The sequence below is a fragment of the Ostrea edulis genome, chromosome 9 (assembly GCF_947568905.1).
Source record: "Ostrea edulis chromosome 9, xbOstEdul1.1, whole genome shotgun sequence".
NCBI classification, from domain to species: Eukaryota; Metazoa; Mollusca; class Bivalvia; order Ostreida; family Ostreidae; genus Ostrea; species Ostrea edulis.
In genome coordinates, this window is record NC_079172.1 from 49,321,367 (window position 1) to 49,333,906 (window position 12,540).

The following is a 12,540-nucleotide window of genomic DNA, read 5'->3' on the forward strand; positions in this document are numbered from 1 at the left end:
TTGCAAGCTATGAGCCTTTTAGAGATCAATGTAGATATTACATTGCTTTGTACCATTGGAACTAGTGCGGACTTGATACTATAATAATTCATGGTAAATATATCTAAGATTCACATTTGAATGCTAAATTTGACTCGTACAGTTTTCGTAAACTACAAACATCGGACAAAGAAGTTATAACTGGAACTTTCTAGTCGGTGTTTAAAATTTAAAACCGGATACGTAAAAGCACGGACTTTCCTTAAGCATCAAATTCTGAGTAGGTCTATATACCCCCACCCCCACCCCCCAATAGGTCCTCATTACCCTTGCTTGTCGGAAGAGGCAACAAAATAGGGCGGTTCTTCGAATGATACCACAAAAACCGAGGTCCCGTGTCACAGTAGGTATGGCCCGATAAAGATTCCTCTCTGTTCAATGACTATAAGCGCCGAGAATAGTCCTAAATTTTGCAGCCCTTCACCGGCAATGGTGACGTCTCTATATGAGTGAAATATTCTCGAGAGGGACATTAAACAATGCAATCTATCGGATGAGACCACCAAAATCGAGGCTCCGTGTCACAGCAGGTGTGGAATGATAAAGATCCTCCTGCTCAAAATCCGTAGGCGCCAACCATAGGCCTAAATTTTGCAGCCCTTCACCAGCAATGGTGACGTCTTCATATGAGTGAAGAATTTGCGAGAGGAATGTTAACAATATCCAATCAATGAATCAATATAGAAAGTATTTGTTGTGTAAACAAAGCTTGTTTAGAAAGTTTTGAAAAAGTATGATTATCTAGTATGACTAAGTATAAGATACATGTACATATCCAATTTCAAGAATTTTGTTAGAATGTTCCATTTAAAAAATTAAATTTGGTATCTTTGCGAAATTAGAATGCTTTAAATTACTAATTTTGTTTCTTAACATAAACAAGGCTCGAGTCTTGTTTACATGACACAGAGTTAATGTTAAAGTATTGCTCCTGTTCATGCATTAAGAAGTTATATTTCTAATGTTGAAAATGAAAAACAGTTTTGTCAAAAAACATGAGCCAGTCCCTTTCAGCATGCCTGAGTCACTGCATAAATTGTATACTTTCAGTGAACCAGATTCTTTGCATTTAGTAAATAAATGAAGAACCAATTTTTCCTGCGCAAATTTAGTGAAAGTAAATCAATATTAAATTCAAAATAAACCTGAGGGATTACTTTGATATATACGAGGGATTACTTTGATATATACAGTAATTGATTATTTTTTCTTTGAATGTTTGAAAACGTTCAACTCCCAGGAGTCCATTCTGTACTTTGATTAATATTACTATCAAGAAGAATGACAAGGGAGAGATTAGAGAGATCACAAGTTCCCACTAGAACGGCCGTATACGCAAATGATTGACTGATTGATTTTATACTGTTTAACTTCCCTCTTGAGAATTTCTCACTCATATGGAGACGTCACCATCGTCAATCACGACCTTTGAGCAGGGAAGGATCTTTATCGTGTAACTGTTTTTGCAGTCTCATACGAAGGACCGCCCATTCAGTCGCCTCATACGACAAGCAAGGGGTATTGAGGAACCATTCTAACCCGGATCCCCACGGGACTATACCCAAAAGATATTTTCAATTCCATTGATAAATGTTAGCCGTCTTATTGATGGGATAGAAGACGTTTGATATTTGTATAAATACAAGAATGAAAGGTGAAGATATCGACCAGTGATCAATCTCATAACCCGTATAATGAATACAAAAAAAAAAAAAAAAAGAGTCGGGCAAACACGGACCCCTGGATATAACATGTGTGGACAGGTGCCTAGGAGGAGTAAGCGTCCCCTGTCGACAGGTCACACACGCCTTGAGCCCTATATCTTGATCGTGTAAACGGAGCAATACGTAGTCAAAATCAGTGTGTTAAGAACGGTAAAAATCGGTATGAAACAATCGGATCATTTGACCCAATGTGTTATGTTGTATTGGCAAACTAGATCATTGTAATGACCACAGAACTTGCGAAATGCTGACTTTAAACAAGACTGCTGAAACCCTTTGTAACATCAACTTGTTTGTCAGTAATCGGTCTCGATTTTAAAATACGCAGAACAAGCTCTTGCTTATTAAATCAGTTGAGAGATATAAACTCCATATACAGGTGATAATGGAATATTGCTACATAAAAGTGGGAAGTTGATTATAGCATCCCGTTTGTCATAAAGTCGAATTGTTAACTCATTAATTTTTATTTTCAATAAAATATATAAATATCTATGTTTCTTTATGACCTATGACAAGTTCAAGCTCCCATCCTACATTTTACATCCGCTGGGGCTGTTCTACAGTAGTAATTTTTCTGATACTCGTTACATACGGAGTACAGTTGTTTAATGAAAATTGGAAATCCTCTTTAAGGGTTCCTTGTCGCAAAGATTACCCTCACCTCATCCCTTTCACGATTTTCTATGTCACGTTCAGATTTCCTGTTTTTATCATACCTTTTAAAAATAGTCTATTTCTGGAATACGGGATCTTGAGCGGAATTTGCTTTGGTCCTGGCTGTCCTCTACCGATGTAACCCCATAATCGCCCCTCCAAGAGTCACTGATTGAAAGAGGGAGCGGAGTAAGTGGACTTGTATTCAAGAGGAAGTACATCGGTGTTATCAGAATAGAAAAATGTAAACAAGTTGATATATAAATATAGTACATGTATACATGTATGTAATATCATGTAAAATGTTCCCTCTTCTGCACATCTTAAGCGCAATGGCAATGATACTAAAGGTTTTTCTTGGCATCAACATCGTACGTATGGTTGCATTATGTCATACTAAATTGTATTAAATGAGCATTACAGTGTGAACATCAAAAGATACAGGCCCGTTAGCAGGAATATACATAGGGGGCGCGCATTCCTAGGATTTCCCAACAGGGGAATGACGAAGATTTTGATCCTTCAATGGAATAAGGAAAAGAGATCAAGGATGAATATCCACCCAATTCATATTGCTAATGGTGTGGGATGTTAAAATATTCTTTTCGGATAAAAATTGGGCCTTATTTGCAAAGCAAGGTGCATGTGATTGATTGATATTTTCAAATTAGGGAGAAGCAAATGAAGGTGTGTATCGGGAGAATATATATATCTCACATGGGTTACACCCATGCAATATTGATTTTATACTAGCCTACCCAACTGGCAATGGTCACATAATCATCATACACATCACATGGTCATCATGTATGGTAATAACATACTAACTGATGAATTACTCGAGTGTACGTTCGAGGATTTCTAATTTACAAAATTTATGTTGGTATTGGATTCAGAACGAAAAATTTAAACATTTTCCCTTGTAACCACTTTACAATTATTTATTTATATCTTGTGCTTTAAGTCCCATTCGAAAATTGTTCACTTGGGTGACCACTTTAATTGCATGTGGCGTTGCTATCACAAATTGAACTGAAATATGAGCGAAAGACTAAAATACGATGGGGAATAAGAAAGGAAATCGACAGTAAAAGTTTATGAAAGTAGATAAAGAGGTAAAACATGATGAGTAAAACAACGATTTTTTTCTTGACACATTAATATTGTTGAGAGTCGAAGTGCACTATGTCAGGTCGCATAGCTACCTGCAATCAAATCCCATCTCCCCTTCATAAGATATGCAGCACAGGTCGACCCTCCCATTAATTTCTGATACTGAATATCCTTACTGGATGATATGCGATAACAGTTAAAGAGTCAGATGTCTAAATAAAATATTACGTTTGGGCTAAATGTGACAAGACTTCATATAAAAGACAGTTAGATGAACCTTGACAATCGCATAACATTTGATGTATCCGTGAGGATGTCGTCATGCTGCTATAGCAAAAAAACCTTCATCATTCATGCGTACGTATCATGATATCGCTACACATAAAATCAGCTTCATGCATTAATAAAACAAGAAGTTGTGACAATTCCTACGATGGGAACGGTAATATTTTGTCTACATCTGGCTGTGTTCTTAGAGGTATATAACAACGTGTACTGTATATACAGAGACTGCGGGGGAATACTCCGGGCTCCCAAAGGTGTCATACAGTCTCCGAATTTTCCGGACGAATTTCCTACGCCGATTCGATGTGAGTGGATAATCCACAACCAAATAACACGGATGACACGAATTCACTTCACTCAATATTATCTTACGAATTATTTTACTGTGCAATTCTTTCAGGACTATGAGAATTCTGAAAATTATCGAAATGAATCAAAGGTGGAGACAATGAATGCCTACCATGACGTGTATACGCTGGAAATACCAGCACCCTACGCTGTCTTGCGTTTTGGAGTGTACCAGATGGAAGATATGAATATTCGCGTTTTGGAACATCTGACTGACGTTTATGGTTTTAATATTACGTATGAATTTGTAGATGTGTTTTCAGAAAAAGAAACATGCACTGCCTATCATTGTTCATACCTTGGCAGTTGCTTGGCGTCTGCTGATTTTTCGGAATACAAGTGCCATTGTACTGAGAATTTTTTCGGGGAGTACTGTCAGTATGGGCCGGACTGTAACCCTCACACTGAAACCAACCGATGTCAGAATCACGGCATATGCAGGTAATTTGAACATGTATTCATAACGTATTCTTAATTCCTTATTTGATTTTTCAAACGATACGTTGAAATTGATGTTTCATATTGTATTTATGCATGGATATAGTGATGTGAAAAGATGGAACATGCACAAGTTTGAATTATTTTGTTTTTTATACTTTAGTATTAAATAAAGAAACCTGTAACACAGTTTCTGGGTTGAGTTCACCTTTCAAATTAATAAAAACAGAACCAAAAACAAAGCGCACATTTAAAGGCTTACATTTCCCAAGGTCAAAGTTTAATTCAGATGTAGTACCAGTACGCGTTACAAGATTTATGAAATGCCCTATATTAAGCAGGAAACAAACCCACCAAGCGAAGGTTTAAATGAAACGTGCTGACACACCAAAAAGAGCCTGAATTGTCTACAAATCGACCTTACCCAAAGTGTTTATGTGACTCAGAAACCACTGTATTAAAAATGTGTAAAACTAAATATTGCATATTGATTACAATGAGATATGAGTTGACAAGGTACATTGTACCCTGTTTTAAAACTCATCTTCACCTTTCGAACTATTGATGGTTCATAATAAGTCGTAAAACTTCACACCAGCACTTGTCTTCGTAGACTTTTCACAATATGCAGTCGACATTTTCTATAAATGTTCCCAGTTAAAATTAGTATGTCTTTTTCAGCTATTTGAATGGTTCATTAAGCTATGTCTGTGAATGCCCTTTCGGTTACGCGGGTGGATTGTGTGAAGTGGAACAAAATGGTGAGTTTTAAAGCTTTCCTGTACATCGCAAACTTTTTAAACTGTCTTGTGTACTGGTGCACTGTACTATGTATACTAAGGGACTTGTAAAAAGATTATCTTCTTTTTATAACATTTCTTTTGATCGACTGTAAAGTAGGTATGATAAAATATCAAAATGATGAAATTCATTTTTTCCCCGCCAAGATATTGCTTTAGATTAAAATGGAGGGAAAAAATACTTAGTTCATGATCCAGTTAGCACAAGTATAATAAGTCAACATGTTTACAATTGAAGATCTAAATTTGCCACTACATGTGCATCGTGAGTGAAATACATGTATGCCTTTTGGACGTAAAAACTCCACACCTTTAGAATCATCCAATTATGACTACTTAATCAAACATCCATGTATAGGACTGGGGTTTAATATCTTTTTAGTAGAATATACATGACTTGTACATAGATATGAATCAGTTGTCCATCTCCTATTGCATATGTACATATTTGCTTTTAAATCGGGCATTGTACTTTTGATAGTTTTGCAAATTCTTGTGTACTTTAACATGTTCTTATACATAAAGGTACGAGAGAATAAACTAAAATCTGATATTCATCCTTAATTCCTTTTGGATTTGAAATGGGAGCAACTGTCCTGTTGTTTTAAAAAATGAACCAACATTTGTGATAATCTTCGAATTGTTAATCATGCTTACTATACTAAAACGTTTAAGTACACCAGATACTGTACGAATGGATGCATGGGTTTTTAAATCTATACGAATTCTCACTCTTGTTTGGAATTTAATTAAGGAATAAATCACATTCCATGCGGTAAATTATATTCATTTCACACATAAAAACATAAATTTAGTTTTCATTTTATCATTTTGGAAATAAAGGTTTGTAGACTAAAACACTTATGAAATAAGTTTTTATACGCCCGTCTTAAGACGGGTCGTATTATGGTATGGCGTTCATGTTTGTCCGTCCGTCTGTTAGCTTTTTCGTGTCCGACCCGTAACTTAAATACTACAAGGCCTAGAATCATCAAACTTTGTCTGTAGATACATCTTGGGTAGAAGGTGTGTCACACATTAAAACCAGGTCACTGTGACTTTTCATTAAGAAGATATCCGTCTGTCCGTCCGTCTGTTAGCTTTTTCGTGTCCGTCCCGTAACTTAAATACTACAAGGCCTAGAATCATCAAACTTTGTAGATACATCTTGGGTAGAAGGTGTGTCGCACATTAAAACCAGGTCACTGTGACTTTTCATTAAGAAGATATGGCCATATATGGCAAAAACTTGTCCGGCTCATAACTTGAAAACTATTAGACCTAGAATCACCAAAATTGGTCAACTAATGCATCTTAGGTAGAAGGTGTGTCGCATCCTACTTTAAGGTCACTGTGACATTTAATTAAGGTGATATAAAAAAAAATGTTTTAATGGGTACAATCTATACTGTTAACAATATGTGACGGGCATATCATGTGCCGTGACGGTGCACTTTATTTAAATGTACCGTAGATATTTCATTTGCAAGTGTTATACATATGTACATGTAAGAATCCATATAAGATTACATTCAAAGCATTCTGGAGGTACAGAATCTGCATGTATTTGAAATAAGGTCATGTCTTATACATTTCAATCCAAGGTATTGATATTTTCAGTTAAACTCCTTTTCTCTTGAGTAAACTTCATGGGTTTTTTGCTTTTAAAAATCACATAGCCTTGACAAAATCCACGTTAATTCTTTTAATCATTATTCCAAGATGTCTCAAATACAGTGTATACATCGATTTTTCAAAATATTTGGGTTTTTTTTTTTTTATAGATAAATTAAATTTTTAATTACTCTTGTTTGATTTGAAATTCTACTTCAGACTGCTACTATTTAGCTTGCGAACAAGTATGTACCGATATTGCTCTTGGGATAAAGGGCTGCCAATGCTTGGACGGGTACCAACTGAACAGTGACGGAAGAACGTGTTCGGCAAAAGGTATATCTTTAATATAATTATACAGGCTGCATCAAGGCAGATGTGGATCCGTTAATGGATATGCTGCAAGGTGTTTTCTTTTACATTACGCTTCATATAGGAGTTACAAGAAAATGCTTGCTCATTAACAACTTTTTTATGCATGTATCAGTCTGCCACATATACGTATTGCAGTGCCAATTGAAATGTAAATGGATCCCGATTCCTCTCAAAAATTTCAATTCATCGATAACACATTGGGATTCCACTCCTGCAAGATTTAATTGGGATTCCACTCCTGCAAGATAAAATTCATTACATGTATTATAATTATCGAATCATTACATGCTTTCCGATTGACTGAGATCTAACAACCCAGAGAAATATAACGTTATGTTCACCTACACTTGCCTTCAAGGTGAATATAACATTTGAGTTTTCCAACACTGGGCCAAAGTTTGATACGATTGACTATTGTTTTTAGGTCACCTGAGTAAACTCATTTGACCTATTGCAATTGGTTGTCGTCGTGCGTTAACGATTGAACATTTTTAACTTCTTCTTGATGACTACAATTCCATTTCTTTTAGAATTTGGTATGAAACATCGTTAGGAAAAGGAGGACATAATCCTGGAGCGTTAGGGGTGGGGCAAAAATTGACCAATTTTCAAAAATGTTCTTCTCTACAAACGCACATGTGTAAGAAAAACCAAATGCATAATGATGTATGTTCTTTAGTGCTATTAATGATACTAAATTGAAACTAAATGGATATTAAGAGAAAGCAGGTAGTCCTTTACCAAATTTGTAAATTTGATGATCCCAGGGGTAGGAGTTTTGGTATCAGGGTGGGACGAAAATGGTCAGTTATTATGTTTGAACAATAAATATTTTTATGCCCCCGAGATCGAAGATCGGGGGCATATTATTTTTGTCCTGTCTGTCATTCTGTAATTTCGTCATTCTGTCTGAAACTTTAACCTTGCTAATAACTTTTGAACGGTAAGTACTAGAGCTTTTATATTTCACATGAGTATTCCATTGTGACAAGACCTTTCCTTGGGTGCCAACATTTTTTACCCTTTGACCTTGGAGTTTGACCTACTTTTTGAAAACTTTAACCTTGCTAATAACTGTTGAACAGTAAGTGCTAGAACTTTGATATTTCACATGAGTATTCCTTGTGACAAGACCTTTCTGTGGGTACCAAAATGTGTAACCCTTTGACCTTGGAGTTTGACCTGCTTTTAAAAAAATTGACATTGGTAATAACTTCTAAATGGTAAATATTAGAGCTTTCATATTGCACCTGACCATTTCTTGTGACAATATCTTTCTACTGGTACCAAAATATTTGTCCTTGTGACATTGGCCATATTTGTAATTGGCCAATTTGTGTTTCACAAACACATCTTGTTAATTTCCTCATAACTACTATTCCAATTCTTTTCAAATTTAGTACATATATTATGTAAAGCCTTTCATTAGTGTGTGTGCTTTTGAGGGCATTGAAGTTTTCAGAAGACGTCTTGTTTTATACTGTTGCTGAATATTAGAATTTAGCTTAGATATTCAAAATAGGATTTTTTCTGGATTTCATAGCCCTTGGGAGTAGTGATGCTTTTAACTAGTACTCAGGTGACCGACAAGGCCCTTGGGAGTAGTGATGCTTTTAACTAGTACTCAGGTGACCGACAAGGCTTGTGGGCCTCTTGTTTAGTTACTAAACGAAAACTCCGGTCTCTTCTTACTTCCGACTATTTTGTACTAAAATGGAAAACCGGCGTCTTTTGATGATATTATACATGTACTAAAACCGTACTGGTGCCCGAGTGCAAAAATAAGGAGGATCATATAAAGAGCGCATGAGGATGTTTAAATTCAGACCATTCGTCGTGGGAAAATTAAGTATGAAAAGTTGGAACCTCCCAGTAAATATGTAAACGTATGCTGGGAATATTTCAGGAAGTGTGATTGCGTTTGTCTACCACATCACGGTAAGCATAGTTTTTGTATATTGTTTACCGTTTGTGTGAATCGGTAGTTGAATCATGTTCCATGCTGATACTCTTGATTTTTTTTCGGGAGGGGGTATAATCGTTCAATCATTTAATCATGCAGCACAACTTTCCTTTTGACGGTATGGTATTAATTATTCATAGAGGCCAGGGGGGAAACAGTTTTGCAATTTTTTGTCAGTTTTCATGTGAATGTGCATCATTTCTTGTCCTTTGTTCTGTTTATTAATTTGTCTGCAGGACTGACAGCAGGACAGCGTATATTGTAGAAGACGTCAGTTTCATCTCAGATTGATGACCAAAGGTAAGCTTACATGAACTTGTTGATATTTTAGGAATCAGAGACGTTTATTTAATTTTTTTCACCATAACCTAAATTTAAAATGTCATTTAAAATTCATTTCAGAGGTCAGATATATGCACAGAGAAGAGAAAGCTCGCAAGGTCAGAAAAAAGGCTTATCTTTGAAGAAAAAATGGAGTGCACCGAAAGCAATGACAATGAGGAATTTTAAAACAATTAAGTTTGACGATGACTTTAATGTGATATGTAAAAAGGAAATTCCTACTAATTGAAATGAAATGAGAGGATCAGCATATATGTAACTTAATCCAGCAGTACATCTAAGATAGAAACAAAATGCCCTATGTATAGTAATGACTTTGTTTTCAAATGACCATCGTTTGGTTTTTCTCACACATATTAGAGCATTTTAGTTAAATTTCATTCTATAGTATGCACTTTAGGACCAGTAGCATTTTGTCGCACTTTACTGCACCATCAGGTGATAAGTTTAGATATACCAAAGCAATTGTCATTGTGCTTATGAGAATACGAAGAAACAAAACAAATTTTGAGTTATCGTTTATTATCGTATGTTTGTAACTCAGAAATTTATCGTGAATGCGTTGCAGTTGTGAACAAAGCTCCTATGAATCTTGATGAATATAGTATGTCTATTTCAACGACTGGGAATTCCAAGAGAAATGACAGAAGAATGTAAAATAAAAGATCAATTTCATTTTTATAAATACATGAAGGTACATGTATGAACCGCAACGCTTCATGCCGGTGTGAAGTATCACAGTTCATAAACAGGCGAACTCCTAACTTGTTGAACGAGTCCGTTCGTTAAGCCGTCTATTAGAAAAGGAAAACTATCTCCACGCCGGGTTACCATTGCGAAGAAAGGTGACTTCTACCACAAAATGGAATAACAAGTGTTGAATTATAGTAACATCGAACCCGACATAAAGATGACTGATCAGGTATCATTATAGTAACATCGAACCCGACATAAAGATGACTGATCAGGTATCGTTATAGTAACATCGAACCCGACATAAAGATGACTGATCAGGTATCGTTTGGTAAGCTGTACATGTTTATGGTACCTTCACATTCACGGATTTTTCTTTCTGATCCTTACGTATTCCACAAATCCGTAAAAGTACACGGATTGTTACGATTTAGACACGGATGCCGACGACTGATTTACGAATGCTTGCGATTGACTACGAGTCGGAGATCCGTAAGGGCTCGTAAGAAAAATCCGTGAGTGTGAAGGTGGTATTACTCATAAAGTTTAAGTATGTACTCGTAAAGGAATTGTGTCTATACGTAAAGCGCTCGCAATGACTCTGAACAATCCGTAAAGCGGTTGTAACCCGACGTGAATGAAATCGTAAATATCATTTGGGCATTCGTAATAATCCATAAACAACTCGTAAACTATCCGTAACATATCGTAAACTATCCGCAAAAATTCGTACAAAAAAACCCCAACTTTTTACGAGTGTTTTATGGATTCTTATGAGCAGTTTACGTGTTCTTGCGACCAGTTTACGATACTTACGGATTGTTACAAGTTATTTACGGAAAATGAAAGCCGTGGACAATCGTGAATTTTTTTTAACATGTCAAAAAATTTGCCCCTACTTTCACGGATCCTTACGAGTTGTGACGAGTAAAGGATACCGACGAGTGATTTACGAATGCTTGCGATTGACTACGAGTCGGAGATCCGTAAGGACTCGTAAGAAAAATCCGTGAGTGTAAAGGTGGTGTAAAGTAGCCGGTTTCGATGTTTTAGATTATTTAATCACGTGATAAACAGAAACTCACTTTCGACCAGGTGTTGCAGCCCTAGCTGTACACAAAGATAGCCAAGTAGATATCGTTTCCTAGGTTCTAGTAGCCAGTTTCGATGCAATAAAATAATTATTGGTACGTGTATTTTCTTGGTCAATACAATGCATTAGCTACCTTCGAAATACAATACTCTTCTCGTCCTCCGTGCTCAGTGAATATTTTATTTCTGAGGTAAATGTAGTTAAAGCATCGTATTGACCTCAAAATGACAATTATTGTCGTGGGAATAAAATTCAAATGATTGGACTTTAACCTTCTAAAATTTTAATACAATCTATTATAAGAAATTGTATTATGAGGTCCACGCAGAAAATATATAAGCAAGGATAAAACGGATGATATGGGGAAGAGTCACCTTGCGCATGTACATTGTACAAGTGTATAGGAGCTAATCGGAAGATCGCTCGGCCTTTTCCGTCAAGTTTAAAAAAAAACCCATATTTTTTCTTTTTGACTTGACGGAGAAAACCTAGCGATGTTCCGATTGCATCGGACCTTGATGACGTGGTGTTTATTTTTAGAAGAGAACCCAACAGTATTAAACGTGACCGTGCACATGAGGGGTCAGCTTGCGGATGCACAAGTACATTTATATCGGAACCCGCAATGTTTTATAAACAATTGTCAAGAGAATTTTTTTTTTAAATGCTCTTTTTATGGTTTGTGAAAAAAAAGATCAATATTATGGAGTCTATATTATTAATTCATTATACATAATTACATACTCACATCACTACATATGCACCTCAGCAATTCGTCAAAGGAGGTAATATGTTGTTGTTCATATCTTAAAATGGACGTCATTGGTGAAGTTGCGCTGAGCTTTTGAAACAAAAAACAAACAAACAAAAACGACAATTAAGCTTGTTAACAGCAGTATTTTGTTGTCAGATTGATATCATTGGATTGGTTGGGTTAGTTTTTGCCAGATTAGTATCATTGGATTAAAATATGAAATCCCCTGTTGAACTTTAAGGTACAGATCAAATGTAAGAACAACACTTAATTCTGAAATTTAAGGTCAAGGTTACAAATGT

The 12,540-nt window shown here is 35.8% G+C and overlaps 1 protein-coding gene across 1 annotated transcript in view; it reads left to right on the plus strand.

Moving 5' to 3' along the window:
- Positions 1-3,966: 3,966 nt before the first annotated feature.
- The window catches only part of LOC125660101 (uncharacterized), a 38,624-nt gene continuing 30,050 nt past the window's right edge, over positions 3,967-12,540 (plus strand). Inside the window, exons 1-3 of the mRNA XM_056150775.1 lie at positions 3,967-4,607; positions 5,286-5,365; positions 7,238-7,354. Of these exons, the coding sequence (XP_056006750.1) occupies positions 3,967-4,607; positions 5,286-5,365; positions 7,238-7,354 (838 nt within the window). The remainder of the gene's footprint in view (positions 4,608-5,285; positions 5,366-7,237; positions 7,355-12,540) is intronic.